Source organism: Chelonia mydas, chromosome 4 (assembly GCF_015237465.2).
Source record: "Chelonia mydas isolate rCheMyd1 chromosome 4, rCheMyd1.pri.v2, whole genome shotgun sequence".
Lineage (NCBI taxonomy): Eukaryota > Metazoa > Chordata > Testudines > Cheloniidae > Chelonia > Chelonia mydas.
Window position 1 is genome coordinate 45,097,054 of NC_057852.1, and position 26,314 is coordinate 45,123,367.

At 43.4% G+C, this 26,314-nt stretch overlaps 1 protein-coding gene across 2 annotated transcripts in view; it reads right to left on the reverse strand.

Moving 5' to 3' along the window:
* Nucleotides 1-2,494: 2,494 nt before the first annotated feature.
* LOC122465529 (U3 small nucleolar RNA-associated protein 15 homolog) overlaps nt 2,495-26,314 on the reverse strand; it is a 29,375-nt gene continuing 5,555 nt past the window's right edge. The window contains exons 3-6 of one of the 2 annotated variants that reach the window (XM_043545546.1): nt 13,990-14,092; nt 12,913-13,019; nt 8,428-8,487; nt 2,495-2,744 (exon numbers count right to left, since the gene is read on the reverse strand). In XM_043545546.1, the coding sequence (XP_043401481.1) occupies nt 2,534-2,744; nt 8,428-8,487; nt 12,913-13,019; nt 13,990-14,092 (481 nt within the window). In that variant the 3' untranslated portion in view covers nt 2,495-2,533. Of the gene's footprint in view, nt 2,745-8,427; nt 8,488-9,535; nt 10,118-12,912; nt 13,020-13,989; nt 14,093-26,314 lie in introns of those variants that run through there. The other variant, XM_043545545.1, reaches the window with a different exon arrangement.

Below are 26,314 nucleotides of genomic sequence, written 5' to 3' on the forward strand. Positions count from 1 at the left end.
TTTTCATTTGCAGACTTCAAGCAATGGAGAATCCATCACCTTGCTTGGTAGTTTGTTGTAATGGTTAATCAACTTCAGCGTTAAAAATCTATGTCTTGTTTTAAGTTGCATCAGTGTCATCAGATTACATGTCTGACTCATGACTTCCCTACTGGCAAAAGTGGAGGGAGATTTCATAACCCTAAAGTAGATTAATATGTTGCTCAGTAACTAGTCCATGTAGATCCTGCTGATGCGGGCTCAAAGTTCCCTAGTGCACTTTAACATCATGCTGTTTCAAATAGTACTATGTTAAAGCACTCTAGGGCACTTTTAGTTCACCAGCAGGGTCTACAAGGACCAATTAGCGGGCAACACATTAGTGCACTTCAGAAATCACATCCCTGAAACATGCATTGCTGCACCAGGTAGTCTAGCCCCCAAAAGAAAAAGTCCCCAGGAAGTTGGGAACCATTCCATCTGGGTTAACTAGAAACGGACACTAACAGAATAACATTTCAAGGGAGGCCACGTCTATCACTTCTCAAAGCTGACACGGTAGGAAAAATATATTGCAACAAAAGTAGTGGCATGAATAAGAGCAACCCTGGAATATTATATGTCTGTTAATGTCTTTACTTACTCCAGTTTTCCTGTCCTCTCAAATTTGCTTTAAAAAACTTCTTTATGGCATCCTTAAGTGTATGCGTTATGGTACTTTGCCACATTTTATTGTAGCAATGCAGAGTGTAAAAGGGATTCTTCTTAAGCTAGATCTATGCTACAGCCACAGGTGTGACTGGCAGCTTGCACAGACATACACATTTTAGCTATACTCTAGCCAGCTTGCTAAGAATGGCAGCAAATGCAGCAGTGCAGGCTTCAGAGTAGGCTGCACAAGTATGTACTCCAGGGGATGGGTGGACTTGTGCAGCCCTCATCAGAGCCTGCACACAACTGCATCCTCACTGCTGCATTTAGCGAGTTAACTATAGTACAGCTAGCACAGATATGTCTGCATGAGCTGCAAATCACACCCCCAGCTGCAGTGTAGATGAAGCCCCTTAAGCATCATCAGTTACCACTCTTACATTCTCTTTTCACCCTCTTCCTGAGGGAGCTTTCCTTTGTTCCACATGCAGACCTTAACAAGATCTACAGCTAAATCTGACTCCCAGATGTTCAATGAGTTTGAAACAACAGGTTCTCCCATCTGTTTGCAAAAATTATGAGCATCAGCAAACTAGCAGGCTAAACAAAACAAGCAATATAACAAACGTAAAAAACAACGCACTGAAATTGGCAAACTTGCAAATTTTGGTCTCTTAAATTCGCCACTCTGACCTGCTCTACTGGGACTGCAGGAGCCAACTAAAAGCAGAAAATAATTCCAGGTTAAATTAGGGCAAAATAAAAATAGTAAAAGCCTTAACTATATCTGTAAATGAGTCACCTCACCCCTGGATTCCCTCTGAGCCACGGTGTTTTGGAGCTGCTCTGCTCTTTATCCTCCCTCTTCCAGGCCCTTTTAACCAAACTCCACACACTTACTCATTCAATCACCTCCCATATTGGATCTGGATTTATTCAGATAAATGAACTCAAAAGGCAAAACTGTAAGCCCGAAAAGTCTGTCCCAGGGCATGGCTCTTACCTCAAAGCCTGGGTGAGTAGAGTTTTTTCATAGGATCCATTTAACAGATCCAGAGAGGAGACCTGCTTAAAACTGACTCCCTCACAGACTTCCCAGGGTCAGCTCTCTTATTAGAAACCAGCTGCTTAATGTTCCCTCCCCACACCAGGTGTTTCTGATTGGCTCATTTAGCAAGCCTGCTCCAGGCAACTCCCCCACCCCCTCTGTTCTCTCATAGTATCCTACTTCGGAGCCTCCCACAGAGCATATGGAGTGACCCTCATGGCAGGCAATCCCTAAGAGAGTGACTCTCAATCAAAAGAAAGTCTTGTAATAGTGTATGGGAAAGATAGACAGTGGATGAATGAAGAGAAAGACAAGAACAGAAAAAAATTGTACAGAAAAGAGGTGGCTGTCCTTTGCACTTGGCTGTACTAGTGCAGTCCCCAATATCAGCATGCTTACAAAGGGTTTTTCATGTCCGAAGATCTCAGAGCTGTCTGCAAACTAACACAAATCACTTCACCACTGAAATACAGCCATCTCTGGGGAATAACATGGTTACTACATAACTATGCCCAGCAGCTATCCCCATTGTAAGATACTGCATGAGGAATGTAGTTAGGCAGAATGGAATTGCTTAATTAGAAATTGGCCAGAACATGGGCTGACATCTCTAACCTGAAGAAGAGTGCCTAAGATGTTTAATAACCTCAAATAGTCAGCAGCTTGGTTTTATTTTCCCTATGAAAAACTATGTTTTAAGGACCCATTTATAGGCAGAAGAACAAGTGGCATCTTTTTAAGAGGTAAAGAACAACTGTGAAGTTTATTTTACCTTGTAACACTACAGCTACGAGCTCGCCAACTTAGAAGCACTTGACAAAGGAATGGGGAAAAAACCAAGAAGATACAAATCTGTTATGCAGCTATTGGCAACATGTGACAGAGTAAAGGGGCATTGTGATTGAAGGGGGAGGAGAAAGTGTTGCTCACACGCTGGTGTTTTCTCCTCAGGTCCTTGAAGGGCGTATTTTGTGATGTTCCAAACATAGATGTAACCCATGTGGTCAGCTGCACACAGGAGGCAGTCATCATCACCGACAGCCATGTCACTGATTGTAGACCTGTCCTTGGACTAAATGAAAGAAGCAGTACTGAATACAATTACCACAGGTTCCTGGCAGCACAAACCAATTTTTGTTAGTGGTACAAGAAGCTCTTCATTCATAATTTAGCTACATAAATACGATACTAGCAAGCTGCATAAGAGGAGGGCAGCAAACGCTCCCCAGGATATACAATGAAAACAGGTGGCAGGCTAACCAGCAATGAGACACAGAAAGGAGGGGCTTGAGTCAGACAGATGTATTTACGGACAAAAGGAGGAGCTTGCGTATTTGTTTCTGTGTCTAAGGGTAGGTCTGCACTACAAGTGAAGACGTGACATGGGTAGGCCTGGGCGGCGCGTGAACTACTGGCCGGGGGAGGCCGAAGCAGGGCTCTGGGGGTGGAGTGTGGGTGGGGCCATGCCTGGCTGTTTGGGGAGGCTCAGCCTCCTCTACTCACCGCCCATGTGAGTAGGCATATCCATGCTAGCTTTAATCAAGCTAGCACAAGTAACCATAATAGCCTAGATGGCATGGCAGGGGCTTCAGCTGTAGTTGCTAGCCCACATACAAGCCTGCCAGTTAACCTGGGTACATACTCAAGTTGCTAACCATGCTGAAGTCCTGGCCATCACATCTTCACTACTATTTTTAATCCATGCTAGCTAGATTAAAGCTAGCACAGGTATGCTTATCTGTGTTACATTTACACCTTCACTTGCAGTGTAGACATACACTAAGGGGGTCCTGGGAGCTTTTTACAAATGATGCACTAAGATACAGAATTAACGGTAAGACCCAGCATCTTTGTTGCAGAGTGTTACCAAAGTTTAGTACTTGTACACCATTTTAGTCTTCAAAATGTTTTACACACTACTAACCCTCATATCACCCTGTCAGGTAGTATTATCCCCATTTCACAGCACTTACAGCTAAGATAGAGAGACTTGCCCAAGGCCAAGAGGAAGTTTGTGTCATAACAATTATTGTAATTTAGCAGTTATTGGTACTCAGACCAAACCACAATTCTTGAGTGCCTTAGTCTAGCATGCATAGGTCCTATGTAAAACCTATGCTAGAGTCTACCGGGGCTGCTTCTGTTCTGGGTATTTCAAACGCCTGATCAAGAGCACAGTGGGACTACCATTGCAGTTAGCACCAGGTGATTATAATTACAAGTTTACCACAAACCTGGCCTTGTACACCTAGGTGGGCTGTGACATCTGTATTTCAGAGTAAGGGAAAACTCCCTAACAAACTAAATCCCTTGATATGCTTTAGATCGGGGTAGTCAATAGGTGGACCGTGGGCCAAATCCAGACTGCCAGACACCTCTGAACAGACCCCCAAATCTTTTTATTTACTTATTATCGTCATCGGGTTTTTTAATTATTTTCTCCAGTCTGGACCTTGATTATACCTTGACCAAGAAATTTGGACCTTGACAAAAAATAAGTGACTACCCCTGATTTAGATGCTTCCAGAAAGCCATGTTCTCCTCCAGGCACGTAATCGTGTGCTGTAAAACTATGTCGCTGTACTACTTTTTCAAACAAACAGTGTATAATATACAAGATGACTTAACACTATTGGGGTTTTAAGTATGTCAGCCACGTAAAGCTGTTTGTTTGCTTTCAATTTAAAAATATAGTAGGACTTTCCTCTAGTTCTAGGGGGTTTTAAAAAACAAAAAAAAGCATGAATATGTCTTAGAATGAGTCCCTACTGCAGTTTGATAAATGGGCAGAATTCAGGTGAGAGAAGCATAGATCAATTAAATACTTTGCAATTCTATAGTGTATTTTCATCCAAGGATCTCACTGGTTTATAAACATTAATCTAATTTGCTTCATGACATGTACTGGGTAGATAGGTAAGGGGGATTTAAAGAGATCAATTCACTCACCAATGAAATATTCTAGCACTATAGTAGAATAACTGCTTAACAGCAAAAAATCAGGATGACAGGAAGTAGCCAGGGAAATCAAACTCACAAATGCAGATTAAATACAATTCTGTATTTGCCCTTTGTGACAGAGCTTCTGAAATAAAGGAGCTTGAATGATGGTTACCATGACTAACCATGATAATCTAAGTAAATATTTTCTCAGTTAAACTCCATCTTAAACTCCTATAGTCTACAAATACCAATTTGATTTATCCTTTAAAAATATGGGTTAAAAATTATTGATCATTCTTTTGTCCAACATAAACATTCCTTTCAATCAAAAACAATCATCAAAAGCATCCATTACCTATTACTGTATTTTCACAGGAATTAATCAACACTTACTCCAATGAAATAAGCAAATAGCTTCCCTCCCCCAAATATATTCCAAAATGTACTGTAACCTGGAAAATCAGAGGACCAAAAACATGTCAGTCTGTTACATTTAAAAAAGAAAAGCACCTTGTGCAATTAAACAAAAAACAATGGATGACAAAAAGTTGTAAAAACACCAGTTTCTCTCGCAAATTAATATCCCTAGGGCAAGGTGGGATTTCACCCGTCCTCAGTGGATAAACTGTGACAGCAAACAAGCCACTTACCTAAAACAAAAAACTACTGATTTCCTTACAGCATAGAGCCCCATGTTAGAGATGGAAAGGGGTACCCTGGACACCCACATGTCCAGTGCATATATATACAACTTAACTCCTCCCTTCCCCATCCCTGTACCTGTCCTTTACCTTATTCCAACATCCATCATAGTGTTACAGGTTACTCGGAGCTCCTTGAATTAGCACGCTAATGGTTTAATCCCAAAGTTGATTGAAGTCAATGGAAAACTCCTACTGATTTCAAGGGGCTTTGGGTCAGGCCTTACGACTCTATATTCAGGTATATAACTTTCAGCTTTAATGGAAACTCCTGCGTTGCAATGATATGGACAAAGATGAACACCCAAAGTCATCTTTCTATGCACCATCATGGCACTTTCTCTTCCAAGATGCACCCCGGTATCCTTTGAGCCAGCTGCCACTGAGTATCTTATGAAACCCTGTAACAGCTGGGGAAAAGTCGTCTAGGGATGGTCTTTGAACTAAAGGCACTGTACTACAAACAACGGATCCAGAAATTCAAAGACAGTTTGAGTAATCTGACACAAGTATAAGTATTTACATCTTGACTGAGCACCAGGTGGCTACTGACAGGATGTTGCCTCCCCTTCATTTCCTAACTTAATAATTATTTAAAGGTAGAACAAATTCCCTTCTAAATTACACACTATACCAGAGTCTCATGATTTTCCCATGGAACAAGCTCAAACATTCCCAAATCCTTTCAATATCCATTTCCCTTCATTCCTTGGAGGGAGGAGTTGAGTGAGGATAAACAACTAACTACAGAAACCACACCAGAATCTCTGAACCTATCAAAGACTTTAAACTTTTTCAAGCAGCAAAATACTAGAAATGGCACGGGATTCAGGAACAATTTCTTCACTATGCTAGTGGTTCTCAAAATGTACTTCATGGACTACCAGTGGCCTGCAGAGATGTCCCTGTGGTCCACAGAATGACACATTTTGGGAAAGGAGGAGCTGGGAATTGAGGGCTTGCAAGGAGAGGTGGTCCTCTAACAGGCTCTCTCTTCTATTAAACTGTCTGCAGAGTGAAGAAGTTGGTGATCCACTGCTCTTAGATTTATTAATCTAAATACTCTGAGTTGTGGAGTTTTCTGTACCTGCAGATGTGTTCAGATAAGGTCCCAGAGCCTGGCTGCTTTTAGTTTTTACCTCTCCTCTAGTCTCCCACCCCTGAATTCCATTCTGAGATGAGCCAGCAGCGTGCCTGGGCGTATCTAGAAAAGGTCACCCCTTCTTCATGTACCACAGTGTCCTAAAGGGTGCGTGACTCTCCTATACCCAGTGCCCACCTTCTTCTGTGGCAGGTTCTGTTGAAATCTATGTTGCCAATCTGGACTGAACGCTGCCACTGGAGAATTCTATGTTCAGTATCAGGTTGAGACTGGGTTTTGATTCCATTTCAGACGGTATTTCCCTAAACTACAGTATTTTATTCCATTCTCAGCTGCTTTTTTATTTCAACTTTACCTCTGGGTCCAGTTGACACTAAAGAAGGTGCTGTTGTCTTCCTTTCTGACCTTGACTGGAGAAATGTGACTTTGTTGATGATTAAATCCTCTGGGGGAAAAGAATGGAAATAGCACCTGAAATAGACTGGAGTCTAGCAGAGAGGTACATAAGCAATCATGTGACACCTATAGTTGTTGTAGCAAATATTGTTACACTGTGATGTTGTGTCCTTAAACTGAACCTGGACACTGTGAAGTCAATTTAACAGTCTGAACTGGCCTGAGTGGATCCTGATGGTGTGTACCACAAGTTCTCTAGTGTGGGCTAATGTAGTCCCATTTCAAACCGTACTATATTAACCCACCACTAGTGAACTTTTAGTGCATGTCAGCAGGATCTACACATGTCCGTTAATGCGCAACATGCTGGTGCGCACTCGAATTTACACCACTCTGCTGCAGACTAATGCACTGTTTAGACAAGACCTAAGTCTCTAAAAACTAAAAAAATATCTAAAATGAGTAACTGTCCCGTCAGCTGGGTGAGTAGCCGGATATATTTTGGTATGAGAAATGTTTAACATAACACTACACATCTTTGGAACATATGGAAATGCAACATTCTAATTTAGGGTCTGGTTCTAAAAGGGCTACAGGATTGGGCCCTCAGAGCATAAACTCTTTAGGGCCTTTAACTTTTAGTTGTCTAAAGTACTATATAGAGTTTTAGTGCTATAGAAATAATCTCAAAATGCTTTTACAAACATTGCATGAATTAAGAAGAGGTAGGTATTATCAGTCCCTTTTTCAGATGGGAGGAAACTAAGGTAAAGTGACTTGCCAAAGGTCACATGGTTAAATCAGTGGCATAGCCAAGAACAGAATCCAGAACTCCTAATTTGCAATCCAGGACCTCAGCTACCAGGCCATGCTCTCTCTCAGTAGACCACTTTTTAGGTAGGAAAAATCACCAATCAAATCGAACCAAACCAAACCACACCACACACACACCCCTCATGAAAAATACCCAGAATAGGACTTTGGTTCCTTTGGAGCAGAGGGGCAATGAACAATACCTAGAAGGCACTGTGGTAACAGCTACAGTCAAGCAAATAGTTTTGGTGAGACTATGAGGAGATGTGGCATTTGTTTTAAGGTATTGCTTTCTGAAACTGAAAGACTTTTCATTTTTTGACTTATTCTCTCCACACGTTATAAATTCTCCAGGATTTTATCATCAAAGCAATTAAACTGCAATAAAATCTACTGCTACCAACCTGTCCCATCTTCCATGACTGCCCTGCTTACAGCACTGAGGCAGCTACAAACATGTCCTGAGATGAGATTCCATATGAGAATTTCACCATCATAACTGGAAGAGGCCACGAGATTCGGAGGGCAGAAGGACATACATAATACATCATCTCTGTGACCATTTTCCTGGATCATTTGGGTGACAAAAACATTTTTTTCTTTTACAGTTGCTAAAACTTCACCCCCAAAATTAGATATATTACAAGTCTTCCTAAGGAAAAAATCAAAACAAAAAACAAAACCCATGTGCCAAGAGAAAATAGGGGATAATAAAACCAACATTCTGAATGAAATATCAATGAGAATTCAAGTACACTCTGTTTTCTGGAAGTGATACGGCAGTCATTTCTTACCACACTGTCAATCCAATCCATTTGTGGGCATGGCCCTTCAGATGCTTCACTATGAAGATCCTAGGATTAAAAAAATACACTTAAATAATGTATTTTTCTCTGGGGAGCCATCAAGTGTTGTTCAAGGAAGATTGAAGAAGAAGCTATTGTCCTAAGGAAGCATATAAGGGTTCTGGAACTACGGGTGCTGGGGGCGTGGCAGCACCCCTGGCTTGAAGTGGTTTCCATCATACACAGGGTTTACAGTCTTGTTCAATGGTTTTCAGCACCCCCACTATAAAAATTGTTCCAACACCACTAGAAGCACACCCTAATGTTCAAGAACAAACTAACAATAACAAAGCCAAATGATAAGCACTTAGTGTATCTTCCTGCCTGTAGGAAGTATACAGCGATACAATAGGAATGGGAAGACAGTGTGGTCTAGTGGAAAGGGCATTAGACAGAGTCAGGAGACCTGGTTTCTGTGCCTGGCTCAGCCACTGTGTGACACTGAGCAAGTCACCCTCTCTTACTGTTGTTTGTACACAGAGCTCAGTGGAGCCGCAACCTCAGTTCGGGCCTCGGGGTGCTAGTAGAAATAATAAAACAACTTCTAACTTAAAGCAGAGCTATACTCTGAAAAGTGACTCAAAATGGCATCATAGGTTTCTAAATTTCTCACATAATGATTCCAACTCAGATTAGTTCAACTTAAAAGACGAGCCACTCTTTACTTATAGGGAAAATACTGATCTTCCTGTCCCAACCAACAGATATGATGTACCTTTTCCAAAATAAAAACGTTATTTAGCACATGTTAAAGGAAGAAATAAAACAGTGTTTGACTTGAGGAAGCTCTGGATGATTCCTAGTCCATAGGTTCTAAACCACTTTCCTTTTTTATAGCTTCTGAAACTTTTTTTGCATTGTAACATTGGTTGTCAATGTTTTCCATACCATGATCCTATCATCTAGGCCAACCTTAAGCTTATTTAAAAATAAGTCTCCTTTTAAATGAAGTGGAGATTAGAACAAAGTGTAACACTAGTTTCCCTTTTTTATTTCAGATAGCCTTAGTCTACTGTTATGAATCTTGGTACAAAAAGCATTAGTTGTACTTACAAAAGGTTTCTGGGTCAAATTCAGCTCATTACTTACATAAACGTCATGCAAGCAATGGTGCTATTCTGGATGCTGACATGCATTAGGCGCATTGTGAGGCACAAGGCTGAAGGCCACAGGCTCCAGCTGCTTGAGAAGCTCAGGCAGCTAGTAAAACTGCTTTTAGCATGCTGTAGTGTGTGATTTTAATTACACATTTGAAACAACTGGTTAATGAGTATGTGCAGAGTCAAATTTCAGCAGCCAGTGAGGATCCTTCTTGAAAAATGGCTATGGAAAACCCCCAACAGAACAAAACAACTTATTTCCATAAGGAGCGTGAAATAATTGATTCTCCCAGCATCCCATCCCCTCTGTACCTGTTGCTGTAAATATCAGCATATGTGCAAGAGGTGACTTCATCATTTGAAATGCCTGCTGAAAAGGAGAGCAAATGAGAGTATGTTCTTTGTATTTTTCCACACAAAAGTTGGAACCAGTGGAGAGGCTGTTGGTTATTCCACTACCTTGCTTAAGGGTGTGGATATATCGAATGGTGCTACAATCCCATTTTTTCAGGCTTCCATCTCTGCCACCAGTGATCAATCTAGAGACAAAAGATTTCACTGTAACCGTTAAGTACTTCTAAAAATAGGGGATAATGCTTTGTATTAAGGGTCTCTTAAGTCTACGCTGCAATCAGAGATGTGACTGCAGCACGTGTAGACATATCTGAGCTGGCTTTGATCTAGATTGCCTGAATAAGAATACTAGTGAAGCCACAGCAGCACAGGCTGTCAAACCTCACCAGACACTGAGTACGCTCTCAAGCAGAAAGCCCGTTACTCCTGAGGGAATTCTGCACCCCCCCCCCCCAAAAAAAAATTCTGTGCACAATATTTTAAAATTCTGCAAAATTCACTAGGACACAGATACAGCGGTGAGGCTGCACCCAACCTTGACACAGCGCAAGGCCCAGGCCTTCCCCAGAAACCAGGTGTGGGCAGACAGGCTCAGCCCAGCAGGATCCAAGTGTGGAGGGGCTTAGTTTGGGGGGTGGGGGTGGAGGGTTCTGCATGGGGAAATCTAGGTGCAGGCAGCTCAGTGCGGAGTCCAGGTGCAGGGGCAATGGGACTCTGCAGGGGGGTCCAGGCGAAGGTGGTTGGGGCTCAGCGGGGTTGGAGGTGTCTGGGTAGGGGGGAATGGAGCTTGGTGGGGGGGGTCTAGGCATGGCGGTCTGGGTACAAAGGGGGAGTGACGCTCAGGAGTGTGTGTGTCTGGGTATGGGGGTGCAGATGCACAGGGGTTCAGCAAATGGGGGCGCAGATCCCCACACAGTGAATCCTCCCACCACGGCTGAGGAGCAATGGGGGCAGGAAGTGGGGGCGGGGATGTGGAGCTTCCTGCAGCCGGAGGAGTTTTCTGGGGTGGGTCTGACTGTCCGGCCCTGGCCACTTCTTGCAGGAAAAGCGCATGTCCTGTCCTCCCCAGCCCATCCAGGACTAGTAGCTGAACTCGGCGCAGGGTAGGAGCCACCAGCTGGGGTGTCTCCAGACGCAGCCCTCTCTGCCCCCAGTGGTGATTTACCTCTCCGCCGGCTGCTCCAGGCACCTGAAACAACGCACCCACATTGCTGGGGAGGGGTGCATGACTGTTCTTGCATCTTCCCTTTGCTTTCCCATCGGAAAGTCATTTTTCTGTGGGGATGCAAAGCAATCTGCGGGGGATATAAATTCTGCACGTTCGCAGTGGTGCAGAATTCCCCCAGGAGTAGCCCAGGCTGCTACTCAGGGATGTCTACATGTGCTGCAGTCATACCTCTGATTGCAGTGTACACATACCCTAAGCACACTATGGGTATATCTACTCTACAGCTGAGAGTGAGCCTCCCAGTGCAGGTAGACAGACAGACTAGCACTAGTACGGCTCAAGTTAGCATGTTAAAAGATAGCAGTGTGGATATTGTGGTTTGTGCTAGAGGTTGGGCTCTCATGCCCACCTGACCTCATAGACTTGAGAGCTCCCATCTGCAGACATAACCCTATCTCAGCAGTATAAATACCTGCATGACAGCACATTTAACAAAGAAAATAGCAAACATTATATAACCAAATACACTCCTCAAGCCATTTCCTCTCTGATATTTAGGGCCTTTCAGATATCATTGCTGAAACAGACAAGATCACGATATATATCGCTCAAATTCATTTGACTTTTCTTGGCAAGCATTTAGAAAATCTGGAGTTTGTTCTTAGAGATCTTATCAACTCGGTTTCTGTCTGGGATCTGTTTGATCAACTGAATTACCCTTGATCTAAATCTTAAACTGAAGTCAGTAGGGTTTCAGATAAGGGACCTCTGCATCCCCATGTGCCACTTGGCAATGAATCCTGCCCTTAATTACCAGAAAACATGGTGTGTAAAGAAAGTCATTTCAAACTTACATCCAGACACAACAAAGAGAGAGCCAACCCATTCTGTGAGAGTGTCACTTATCCTTTCAGATGTCTGAAAAAAAATACTTCCAGAAAAAGGAAATAGGTTGGTAGGTACATTATTAAAATTACCCACATTAAATGGAAAAATAAAAGAGAGAGAAACATGCTCCAGAAACCAGTCTGTAGTTCCTTAATGGAGAATGAGGCGAAGTTAAATTAGACAAAGAAAAGGATACTGAAATTTAAACCATAACAATTCCAACTTCCAAATGCATAACTTGCAACTAAGCTAAAGAAACAGCCCCAATTGCTCAAGACAACAGAATCTTCATTTATTTTTCACCCAGACTTCCATACGTAACTATCAATCTGAATGATGCAACTCTGACACAGAGCAATGGAGTTACACCAATATGCAAGAGAACCAGCCCAAGGATAAAGAGGGTTCCCCCTCCTCATCCCATGTTTAAGAGCAACTTTTGCAACTTATTCTCATTTACAAGTTTTGAAGCACTTCTGCTAAGTTTGTAACTAAAAGTTAAGTTTGTTGAACTGCCTGTTGAGATGAATGGAAGTTAAACACCACAGAATTACACTACGCTGTGCCGTGACTTTTAAATGGTGGCAAACAGAACAATTTGACTTACAGAAAAACAGAGGGCCAAAACTAGTGAAAGAGCACGTGCCCTGTGGACTGCCAAAGTACCAGGAGACTGTGAGACTAATTATTTGGGGCTAAATTCCTTTTTCAGTTCTGGGTCTGGAACTCCACTGAAGACAAATAGTAATTGAGGGCAAGCGTAACTTATGGCAAAGTTTGGTCCATTGCAGGTAGGAGAAGGGATAACTCTGGAATGATGAAACAGGAAGACAGGAAAGACAACAAAGTCCATCATTTATGTTATGTTACGGTAGTAGCTTTATCAACGGAGTGCTTCCCAAAAGTGGACAGATTTCTATATACCTCTTGCCACTGGTGTCTAGGGCCATGCAGGTCACAGCAGCATGTCCATGAACTTCATAGACTTCAGTAACCAGTTGTCCATTTTGAAGATCCCACACTTTTATAGCCTGAAGGAAACAGAAATAAACAGCAATGGCTGATCTACCACTGGAGACATCCTGGCATTTCTTATTGTACTCGCTCTTTTAAAAAAATATGTAAATACAGAATAGAAAAAAGTAGACTCAAAAGAGTTACAGTGACAAATTAGGGTTGACATATCTGAACCATAAAGGGGCTAAGTGGTCTTTCATTCACTGGGGCAGCAGCAACTGGGGGTGCTGTGAAGGCAGCAAGCTCAAACCTTGCTTAGGGGAAGCCTAGCATTATACATAAAGCATTATTTCCCTTATGAACAGTCTCAGCAAAGAAGTTAAGCACTGAACAGACATAGATCCTCTCACACTCAGTGATAATCCCCCTATAACAGGATTAGGGCAAAGAAGTTGGGCAACATGGACAAGCATGAAATGTGAGTGTCCACCCTTCCTTCCTCTGTTCTCTAGGTGCCCAGCAAAACTTCCATTGCACACATTGACTTCTGAGTTTGGATCAGATCATGGATACACAGAGAGCCAAATTAACAAAAATAAATTAAAATTCCAAATAAATGAATATCCCCAGGTTTCTCAACAGGAGTTTAATGATAACCACATTAGTTATAAAAAGTACTCCATATTGACTGAGCCTTTGGCAGGAGGAAGTTTAATACCAACACATGTTCATTAAGATTCCACAGTACTTATTAAACTCAATGAATGTTTTGCCTACTTAAGGATTCCACGATTGCATCTAAGTGACTAAATTATTAATAATTCTTTGTTTTTAGCTAAGTAAAAGTTAGCTGCTGTTGACTGATATTACAATTCTCATACTATTCAAAGATGGAAAATATATGATTAAAAATACCATTGTAAATGTGATGCTTTAGTAGAATTTCATTTTGAAAGCTAAGTTCTCAAATAAGCTCCAAAAGATTAACTGATTCTGCCTGCCGTGCTTTCATCCTAGCCTTCATGGTGCGTCAATGATATTTACCGATCCTTCCGAGCAACTAACCACCTGCCAGAATGACTTCTTATACTGGCAGCAGAGGACTGGTTCATTATGGGACACACAAGAATTATTTAGCCGGTCTTCCCTGAAAAAAAGGAAATAAAATAGAGAAGAAAGATGAATCAGAGTGTGCTGACATGCTTGCAAGGGATTTGCAAATGATGTGACAACACCTGCTAAATCTTACATCCCTAAATACAAAGTCAAAGTCAGTAAAAGGATTTGGCCCTCATGAGACAAAGCACTGGTAGGCAGAGGAGAGCCTTACTATACCTATTTATGTGTCCTGGTGGCATAACTGATTTTGCCAGTTTGTAAGTGTTTAGATTAACTGATTTTAATGTCAGAAGGGATGATCATCTAGATTCTACCTCCTATGCAACAGAGCATAGAATTCACCCAGTAATTTCTGCATCAAGTAAATAATGGCTGTTTGGGCTACAACATATTCTTTACAAAGAGATCTAGTCTTTTTTTTTTTTTTAAAAGATTTCAAGTAACAGAAAATCCACCATTCACTAGGTGAGTTCTTCCAATGGTTAATTGTCCTCACTGTTAAAAACATATTTCTATTCTGAATTTGTCTACTTTCATCTTATAGCCATTGGATCTTGTTAGGTCTTTGTCTGTTAGACTGAAGAACCTTCTACTATCTGAAATCTCTTCTTCATTCAGGTCTTTGATCGAGTCACCTCTTACCTTCTCTTGGATAAAGAGATTGAGCTTCTTAAGCGTATTGCTCTAGACCTCTAATTTTTCTTGTAGCTCTTTGACAAACTGGAAAGGGTTCAGAAATGTCCTTTTGGACGTGTTGACACTAGAGCAGGACACAGTATTCCAGTAATAGTTTCACAAAAGCATTGCACAGTTCACCTTCAGTTGCTTATGGCCTATGATCCCGTAAGTCCTTTTCAGTGTCACTGTATTCCAGGATACTATTTCCCATCTGTCATAAATATAAAGGGAAGGGTAAACCCCTTTAAAATCCCTCCTGGCCAGAGGAAATCTCCTCTCACCTGTAAAGGGTTAAGAAGCTAAAGGTAACCTCGCTGGCACCTGACCAAAATGACCAATGAGGAGACAAGATACTTTCAAAAGCTGGGAGGAGGGAGAGAAACAAAGGGTATGTGTGTCTGTCTATATTCTGTCTTTGCCGGGGATAGACCAGGAATGAAGCCTTAGAACTTTTAGTAAGTAATCTAGCTAGGTACGTGTTAGATTATGATTTCTTTAAATGGCTGAGAAAAGAATTGTGCTGAATAGAATAACTATTTCTGTCTGTGTATCTTTTTTGTAACTTAAGGTTTTTGCCTAGAGGGGTTCTCTATGTTTTGAATCTAATTACCCTGTAAGGTATCTACCATCCTGATTTTACAGGGGGGATTTTTTTTTTATTTCTATTTACTTCTATTTCTATTAAAAGTCTTTTTGTAAGAAAACTGAATGCTTTTTCATTGTTCTCAGATCCAAGGGTTTGGGTCTGTGGTCACCTATGCAAATTGGTGAGGCTTTTTATCCAACATTTCCCTGGAAAGGGGGGTGCAAGTGTTGGGAGGATTGTTCATTGTTCTTAAGATCCAAGGGTCTGGGTCTGTAGTCACCTAGGCAAATTGGTGAGGCTTTTTACCAAACCTTGTCCAGGAAGTGGGGTGCAAGGTTTTGGGAAGTATTTTGGGGGGAAAGACGTGTCCAAACAGCTCTTCCCCAGTAACCAGTATTTGTTTGGTGGTGGTAGCGGCCAATCCAAGGACAAAGGGGGGAATATTTTGTACCTTGGGGAAGTTTTGACCTAAGCTGGTAAAGATCAGCTTAGGAGGTTTTTCATGCAGGTCCCCACATCTGTACCCTAGAGTTCAGAGTGGGGGAGGAACCTTGACATGGTGGCAGCATGGTGGGATTAACCTGAAATCATTTTGAGATCCAGTTGAGATTTTTTTGAACTAGAAATACAGATTTTAAAAAGAGATTTTTTTTTTCCTTTGGAAAGGAAGTCCAGAAAGCAGCTTGTTTTTCTCTGCTTTGTGGCCAAGCAGAGACAAAAGGGGATTATCTTTGTGAATTGCAGGTTTTCTTTGCCTGGAGGCAGGGTACTTAACTCCTGCAGGGAAATTCACAGTCTTCCAACCCAGAGTTTTTTGTTTCCCTAAAAGTAAATAGAAGGGGGGGTTTTCTACCCATTTGCCTGGAGACAAAAGTGGCAGGGGTTTTTTTTTTTGGATTTTGATTTTTTACAAGGAGCACAAGTTTAAAAAGGAAACTTGGTTTTTCTTTGGGCTGGGTAAACAGGTTTCAGAGTAGTTGGAAGTTTTTGCTTTGATTTGGGCCCAGAGCAGAGACAAGGGAATTGTCTTTTTTTTGTAGGCTGACAATCACTATCAGAGAATAGGTATTCTATTCCAGCACAGCAAAATTTTACAGCCAAGTTTTGTTTGTTTATTTCTAAACCTCGGGTGTAAAGTTAGTTAAAAACTGAGAGGTTAGGATGACAGAATCCACGGCACAACAAAAGATGGAATTAGCCAGATTTCAGGCTGAGGAAAAACAAAAGGAACATGAAAGACAGATAGAACTCATGTGGCTGGAGAAGGAGGTATAGGAGGCTGCCCACAGGAGGGAAATGGAGGCAAGGAAGCATGAGGAGGAGGAGAAGGAAAAAAAGAGAGGAAGCATGCACTGGAGATGGAGAAGGTAAAGGCTCAGCAGAATATACCAACAAACCCTAGCAATCCTTCTCCAGGTACCACTCCCCATCCCAGAAAGTTCCCCACCTACAAGGCAGGTGATGATACTGAGGCCTTCTTAGAAAACTTCGAAAGGGCCTGCCTTGGGTACAACATCTCTACTGACCAATACATGGTAGAGCTGAGGCCGCAGCTCAGTGGACCCTTAGCTGAGGTGGCAGCTGAAATGCCTAAAGAACACATGAACAAGTATGAACTGTTTAAATCCAAGGCAAGAGTCAGAATGGGGATAACACCCGAGCAGTCTCGTCGGAGGTTCAGAGCCCTAAGGTGGAAACCAGACGTGTCATTTACCCGACATGCCTACCACATTGTGAAACATTGGGATGCCTGGATATCCGGAGCAAGTGTTGAATCTCCAGTAAATTTGCCCTTCCTAATGCAAATGGAACAATTCTTAGAGGGTGTTCCTGAGGAAATAGAAAGATACATCCTAGATGGGAAGCCCAAAACTGTAATCGAGGCAGGAGAGATTGGAGCCAGATGGGTGGAGGTGGCAGAGAAGAAGAAAACTGGTCGCAGTTGGAGCGGAGACCAGAAGGGACAACCCCAGACCACACCCTATTACCGGGGGCCGCCCAAAGCCCCACCTACCTCCCAAAGAACCCTCCAGACCCCTTATCGTCCCACCACCCCGTTCTCCAGCAACCCTCCTCGCCCCAGTGACCCGTCAGCTGGACGATGTTTTAAATGTAACGAGCTGGGGCATGTAAAGGCCAACTGCCCCAAGAACCCCAACAGATTACAGTTCATTGCACCGGAATCACGCCAGAGGTCCACAGGCCCAGATACCTCCCAGATACCCTTGGAGCGGAGGGAAACTGTGAGTGTGGGCGGGAAGAAGGTCACCGTGGAGGGACACCGGAGCACAAGTGTCAGCTATCCATGCTTCCTTAGTGGACCCCAATTTAATCAACCCAGAGATCCAAGTGACTATTCAACCCTTCAAGTCCAACTCTTTCGATTTGCCTACAGCCAAGTTGCCTGTCCAGTACAAGGGCTGGTCAGGAATGTGGACTTTTGCAGTCTATGATGATTATCCCATCCCCATGCTGTTGGGGGAAGACTTGGCCAATCATGTGAAGCAGGCCAAGAGGGTGGGAACGGTCACCCGCAGCCAGGCTAAACAAGCCGTGAGGCCTAGCTCTGTTCCGAAAACTTCTATCAGGACCCGGTCAGAGGTGATGGACCCGGACCCCAGGCCAATGTCTGCAACAGCAGTAGTGGATCCAGTCCCAGAGACCCAGACGGAACCAGTCCCAGAACCGGAACCAGCCGAACAACCAACACCAGACCCATTGTCAGCCCTGAATCCAGTACTTGCAACCTCAACACCAGAGGGCCCCACCGACCCTGAACCGGCAGCAGCCGATAACCCGACACAAGAGGCTCAGCCGGAGCCTGAACCCCAACATAGTGCACCAGCGGAGAGCGGTTCACAGTCAACAGTCAACAGAAACAGCTCCATCCCCTATATCGCTTCCAGAGGGACCAAGCCTAGGTCCACAATCCAATGAGGAACTGATGTCTCCAGCATCAAGGGAACAGTTCCAGACCGAACAGGAAGCAGATGAAAGCCTCCAGAGAGCTTGGACGGCGGCACGGAGCAACCCACCGCCTCTCAGCTCTTCTAATCGATCCAGGTTTGTTGTAGAAAGAGGACTTTTATACAAGGAAACTCTTTCTGGTGGACACCAGGAAGACTGGCATCCTCAGAGACAGTTGGTAGTTCCAACTAAATACCGGGCCAAGCTCTTGAGCTTAGCCCATGATCACCCTAGTGGCCATGCTGGGGTGAACAGGACCAAAGACCATTTGGGGGGGTCATTCCACTGGGAGGGAATGGGCACGGATGTTTCTACCTATGTCCAGTCTTGTGAGGTGTGCCAAAGAGTGGGAAAGCCCCAAGACCAGGTCAAAGCCCCTCTCCAGCCACTCCCCATCATTGAAGTTCCATTTCAGCGAGTAGCTGTGGATATTCTGGGTCCTTTTCCGAAAAAGACACCCAGAGGAAAGCAGTACATACTGACTTTCATGGATTTTGCCACCCGATGGCCAGAAGCAGTAGCTCTAAGCAACACCAGGGCTAAAAGTGTGTGCCAGGCACTAGCAGACATTTTTGCCAGGGTAGGTTGGCCCTCCGACATCCTCACAGATGCAGGGACTAATTTCCTGGCAGGAACTATGAAAAACCTTTGGGAAGCTCATGGGGTAAATCACTTGGTTGCCACTCCTTACCACCATCAAACAAATGGCATGGTGGAGAAGTTTAATGGAACTTTGGGGGCCATGATACGTAAATTCGTAAATGAGCACTCCAATGATTGGGACCTAGTGTTGCAGCAGTTGCTCTTTGCCTACAGAGCTGTACCACACCCCAGTTTAGGGTTTTCCCCATTTGAACTTGTATATGGCCGTGAGGTTAAGGGGCCATTGCAGTTGGTGAAGCAGCAATGGGAGGGATTTACACCTTCTCCAGGAACTAACATTCTGGACTTTGTAACCAACCTACAAAACACCCTCCGAACCTCTTTAGCCCTTGCTAAAGAAAACTTACAGGATGCTCAAAAAGAGCAAAAAGCCTGGTATGATAAACATGCCAAAGAGCGTTCCTTCAAAGTAGGGGACCAGGTCATGGTCTTAAAGGCGCTCCAGGCCCATAAAATGGAAGCATTGTGGGAAGGGCCATTCACGGTCCAGGAGCGCCTGGGAGCTGTTAATTATCTCATAGCATTCCCCACCTCCAACCGAAAGCCTAAGGTGTACCATATTAATTCTCTAAAGCCCTTTTATTCCAGAGAATTAAAGGTTTGTCAGTTTACAGCCCAGGGAGGAGACGATGCTGAGTGGCCTGAAGGTGTCTACTACGAAGGGAAATGTGCTGGTGGTGTGGAAGAGGTGAACCTCTCCATGACCCTTGGGCGTATGCAGCGACAGCAGATCCAGGAGCTGTGCACTAGCTACGCGCCAATGTTCTCAGCCACCCCAGGACTGACTGAACGGGCATACCACTCCATTGACACAGGTAATGCTCACCCAATTAGAGTCCAACCTTACCGGGTGTCTCCTCAAGCTAAAACTGCTATAGAACGGGAGATCCGGGATATGTTACAGATGGGTGTAATCCGCCCCTCTGAAAGTGCATGGGCATCTCCAGTGGTTCTAGTTCCCAAACCAGATGGGGAAATACGTTTTTGCGTGGACTACCGTAAGCTAAATGCTGTAACTCGCCCAGACAACTATCCAATGCCACGCACAGATGAACTATTAGAGAAACTGGGACGGGCCCAGTTCATCTCTACCTTGGACTTAACCAAGGGGTACTGGCAGGTACCGCTAGATGAATCTGCTAAGGAAAGGTCAGCCTTCACCACACATCTCGGGCTGTATGAATTTAATGTACTCCCTTTCGGGCTGCGAAATGCACCCGCCACCTTCCAAAGACTTGTAGATGGTCTCCTAGTGGGATTAGGAGAATATGCAGTCACCTACCTTGACGATGTGGCCATATTTTCAGATTCCTGGGCAGACCACCTGGAACATCTACAAAAAGTCCTTGAGCGCATAAGGGAGGCAGGACTAACTGTTAAGGCTAAGAAGTGTCAAATAGGCCTAAACAGAGTGACTTACCCTGGACACCAGGTGGGTCAAGGAACTATCAGCCCCCTACAGGCCAAAGTGGATGCTATCCAAAAGTGGCCTGTCCCAAAGTCAAAGAAACAGGTTCAATCCTTCTTAGGCTTGGCCAGTTATTACAGACGATTTGTACCGCACTACAGCCAAATCGCCGCCCCACTGACAGACCTAACCAAAAAGAAACAGCCAAATGCTGTTCAGTGGACCGAAAAGTGTCAGAAGGCCTTTAACAAGCTTAAAGCGACACTCATGTCTGACCCTGTACTAAGGGCCCCAGACTTTGACAAACCGTTCCTAGTAACCACAGATGCGTCCGAGCGTGGTGTGGGAGCAGTTTTAATGCAGAAAGGACCTGATCAAGAATTCCACCCTGTAGTGTTCCTCAGCAAAAAACTGTCTGAGAGGGAAAGCAACTGGTCAATCACTGAAAAAGAATGTTACGCCATTATCTACGCTCTGGAAAAGCTACGCCCATATGTTTGGGGACGGCGTTTCCACCTGCAAACCGACCATGCTGCACTGAAGTGGCTTCACACCGTCAAAGAAACTAACAAAAAACTTCTTCGGTGGAGTTTAGCTCTCCAAGATTTTGATTTCGACATCCAACACATCTCAGGAGCTTCTAACAAAGTGGCTGATGCACTCTCCCGTGGAAGTTTCCCAGAATCAACTGGTTAAAATCGTCCTTGAGATGTAGAAAATATTGTTAGTCTTTATGTACTTGGTAGTATATTTAGAGATGCATGTGTCTTATTAACTCTGTTTTTCCTAGAGCTCCAGGAAGAAATCCCAGCCAGTGTTTCACCCTAGCTGAGATTTGGGGGGCGTGTCATAAATATAAAGGGAAGGGTAAACCCCTTTAAAATCCCTCCTGGCCAGAGGAAATCTCCTCTCACCTGTAAAGGGTTAAGAAGCTAAAGGTAACCTCGCTGGCACCTGACCAAAATGACCAATGAGGAGACAAGATACTTTCAAAAGCTGGGAGGAGGGAGAGAAACAAAGGGTATGTGTGTCTGTCTATATTCTGTCTTTGCCGGGGATAGACCAGGAATGAAGCCTTAGAACTTTTAGTAAGTAATCTAGCTAGGTACGTGTTGGATTATGATTTCTTTAAATGGCTGAGAAAAGAATTGTGCTGAATAGAATAACTATTTCTGTCTGTGTATCTTTTTTGTAACTTAAGGTTTTTGCCTAGAGGGGTTCTCTATGTTTTGAATCTAATTACCCTGTAAGGTATCTACCATCCTGATTTTACAGGGGGGATTTTTTTTTTTATTTCTATTTACTTCTATTTCTATTAAAAGTCTTTTTGTAAGAAAACTGAATGCTTTTTCATTGTTCTCAGATCCAAGGGTTTGGGTCTGTGGTCACCTATGCAAATTGGTGAGGCTTTTTATCCAACATTTCCCTGGAAAGGGGGGGTGCAAGTGTTGGGAGGATTGTTCATTGTTCTTAAGATCCAAGGGTCTGGGTCTGTAGTCACCTAGGCAAATTGGTGAGGCTTTTTACCAAACCTTGTCCAGGAAGTGGGGTGCAAGGTTTTGGGAAGTATTTTGGGGGGAAAGACGTGTCCAAACAGCTCTTCCCCAGTAACCAGTACTTGTTTGGTGGTGGTAGCGGCCAATCCAAGGACAAAGGGTGGAATATTTTGTACCTTGGGGAAGTTTTGACCTAAGCTGGTAAAGATCAGCTTAGGAGGTTTTTCATGCAGGTCCCCACATCTGTACCCGAGAGTTCAGAGTGGGGGAGGAACCTTGACACCATCTTGCAAGAGTGACCTACATTCTTTGTTCTTAGATGTATGACCTTGCATTTGGCTGCATTAAAGTGCATATGGTTCAAATGAGTCCACCTTACCAAGCGATCTAGATAGGTTAGTTATACAGACCTATTCCCATCATTATTTCCATCTTAAAGACTACATGGAGCTCTCTCTTCTTTAAAAAAAATTTACAGAGTGGCAAAATAGGGCTCAACCAAGACTTAAATGGCACATAGACCTTGTGCTTGCTCTCTGCGCAGGGGTGAATTACACCCTAAATGTCCAGGATTACCTCCTGCAGAGTCAGCTCCCCTACCTCCAGTTCAGCCCCCAGTCTCCTCAGTTCATTCCTGCAGCATGTTAGTGTCACAGGCTATTCTACAGCATACGGGCAGCTCTTCCTTGGCTTTGGACCAGTAAGTGTCAGAGAATATAGGAATTGATAGATTGGATCAGACCCCGCGGTCTATCTGGTCCAGGATCCTGTTTTTGACAGTGGCAAACACCAGTTGCTTCAGAGGGAGATGCAAGACACAGCATAGTAAACAGATGTGGGCTATTCTGTCACCCATGAAGGTCTCATCCTAAATCCTGGCAGTAAAAGATTGACTTAAGCCCTACAGCATGAGGTTTTATATCCTTCCCAAAACCTTTTAGTATTAATTATAACAATTCTGGGTATTCTTGTTATCCAAATAGACATTAGTCCCTCTTTGAATTTTGCTAAGTTTTTGACAGTGAGTTCCACAGTCTAATTATGCCTTGTACGAAAAGGAGTATTTCCTTTTATCAATGTTGAATTTGCCACCTTTCAATTTCATTGAATTCCTCTGGCAGTAGAGCGGTAATCTACTTTTGTTGGAAGTGTAGGAGAACAAGGCAATCTGCAGCAAGGTAGAGAGCTCTCAGCTCATTTGAGAAGTAACAAACTGCCATCTCTCCTCTGATCTGACTGGCCTTGGGAATAAACAGCGAGGAGGCAGGACTGGTCTTCAATGTCCCATACCTTTCAAATACAGAAAAAGAGAGGTTAACGTTCCTAACATAGCCATTTCTATGTCTGTATGAAAACCAAACTCATGTGCAATGATCAATTAGACATCAACATAAATACTGTGAAAGGGTTTCAAGTTACACCAGTATGAATCTCATTAACTGCATCAGTCTAGTTATGGGATCACAAACCCTTATTGCAGACATGCAACTTTCACCAGTGCACTTTGATCTGGTAACACATTAATATAAAGCCTTGCTTTACACAGGTGCCATGTCTACATTAGGGGTCTGCACTGACAAAGCGTAGAATTTCCTAACTAGACAGGGACATTTTTAAGGTGATAGAGAAGAGAAGGTTCGGTATTCTGCATTGCAAGGGACTGGATGGCTCTGAGTACTAGTAATTAGCTATGAAATCTCTCACCTCTATGTTGCTGGTTCAAAACTAGCCCAGCTTGGAAGTGACACAGTTGTTACCATCTAGAGGCTGTTCAGCAGCCAATGTGCAGAGAATTGGGAAATAATATTTTTCAGTCACTTACAGAAATATGCCACAGACTAGCTGTCCCTTGCTTGTGACTAGCAGCTTGCCTCTAGCTGATGGCACTAATTATCATTAAGTTGCCAAAACAGCCGTGAAAGAGTTGGGAGAAGACTGTACAAGCAGAGAGGTAAAGTTGGGGGAAAACAGACTGCTGAGGAGGTAGGAGAATGCATTGGGTGGAGGGTCAGGCTCCTGTTGGTAGGTGCCCTGAGACAGGGATCTCCCGGCTCCTTGTAAATGCTAGGGGAAGCTGACAAAATCCTTGGGGAAGGGAGGCAGCAAGGGAAAGCTTGCTAAGACAAGAAGCAACAAAGGAAGAATTCTGCAGGAGCAGGTTAGGCTCCAGTAGGGGGCCTTGAGGTAGGGTAAGTAAAAGCATTTTAATAGAGCCTGAGAGGGGCAGAATACTTATTAGTTCAGCAGAGAAGCAAGAAGCCAGAGGCCTGAGAACCAAAGGAAGGCAGTGTTAAGCACAGGCTGCAGGGAAGCAGCAAAAAGGGGGTGATAGGTAGGAAGCAGCAACATGTCTGAAGAAGCCGACCCAGCTGCTTAATACAACCCAGAGTAGAGGATGGGGCTGAGTTTCCCTACCAGTCCCTATGGAAGGGCGATGTAAACCCAACTGCAGGAGTAGATTAGGCTCCCGTGGAGGAGGCCCTGAGTAGGGGCCAGTAAGAACACTTCAGTGTAAGCCAAGAGGAGCCAAAGAATTATTTGGATGTTTAGCTTAGACTTTCAGTTGGACCTTTTGTTACCCCCAAAGGAGACTGAGTTTTGTGACTTGGCCAGAGGGCCAAGCCACTGAAGACTTGGTGAGAGGCAGACTGCCAGAAGATGCTAGAAATGAGGGCCCCTGGCAGCATCACACCCTGACAAAAGGGTGACGAGTACACTACCTTACAAAATAAAACTTCTCACATGTTCACAGTTTGTGGGGGCTGGAAGAGAGGGATAGGAATATATCAAGTGAAAACATCAGCCTTGAATAATGGGGCCAAATTCTTCTCTCAGTTGCACTTGCCCAATTCCAGAGAACTCAAGAGCAGAATTGGCCATACTCTGTAACATCTATTGTCAAAGCCATGTGAGGCAGGCAGTTGCAATTCAACCATCAAACAAACTAAAGATATAGTTAGTATAAGACTAAAAGTCATACTAAGATGGAAGAGACCCAGGTAGTGGGTAATCTAAAGTCAATACATGTCATACAAAAGGACATCATATTAGACATTTTTTCCCCCACACACTGAACATCTTTCTATCCTAAGTATTTAGGGTTCAACCTTGAAAGGTGTTGAAGAGTCTTCAACCACCACTTAAGCCAGGGTGACAGATGAGCGGCTGACATAGCTGATTTGGTTGACTTAGTGTACCCTTGCTACACACACGCACATCATTTGAAAACTTATTATGTTTACATTACGATGAGGTGTGATATGGAGCTGTCAAGTGGTGCCGTTACCATAGAAATGGGGATAAACAACACCATCAACATGCTAAAATGACCAGTCTGAAATATTTGCATTTGTTAGTTAATGACTCTATTTCAAGGACATGAAATTGGATTTTTCTGACCTCAAAGCATCACTACAAAAAATCTAAGAGTAAAACAAAATCTAATAATAAATTCTAGTCGTCATCGTCATCATCATCATCTTGTTCATCATTCTGATCTCTGAGAGAGCGTGGGTTACCACAGTCTTTATTGCCTTGGAAAATAACAGTTCTGTGCAGGGAATATTGTTCCAACTACAGACAAAGATGATTGTGCACCAATCCCTACTAATATAGGCACAAATGAGATCTTGTAGAAGGTCAGACGGCACTGAGCACTAGAAGAATACAGGAAGTAGTTTATCATCCACATTTTTCTATCCATTTTGCAAGAGTGATCCAGTATCCTTTTAATCTATGTGAGAAGACATCCAAATCTTTGCTTGACAAGATGCAATTTTGATATTCCCTTCACGTCATGCTGGAAGTTTGCCCAGTGACTTGTCCTTTGTGATGGACAGATTGAGGCCCAAGCAATTCAGGTCTCTCTGGATCTATTCTTCTTTTTTGCTCTGGTCATACAGCATTGCTACCAACTTCCATGCTGCAGAAGTTGCAGCTTGTCTGTCACTCTCTCCCAGTATGGCAAGAACTCCAAAGTGGTAAATTCCCTTTGTTTTCACATCTTCCCGTCCCCCCTGCCACCCAATACCAAATAGGGATGATACAATCACATGGTACTAATGTGTGTACTGCAACACACTTCCTGCTGAAGTCAGGAGTGAGTGCATCTCAAATTGCATGCGCCCGTATGAAGTGACACTCGTCAGTTGTGCTCATAATAGTGCCTGTTTCAATCCACATGTTGTGTGTTCCATTTTTGGAAGTTAGTGAACAGAGAGGACCAAAACATCTCTCAGAGGTTACCTAATTACTTTGGTTCCTTTGACACCAAGAGATCCAAAAGCCATATTGGCACGTTCAGCATGCAGAAGTATCCTTGTGGCTGCTTCCTCTTGAATACTGTACAAATCTTGAGCTTCTTCAACACTTCTACTGGTGATGGACTTTGCTACTTCACCATTGGAAAAGTCTCCAGTAAGGAGTAATGTTTTTATTGGGCAAGTTCCTACA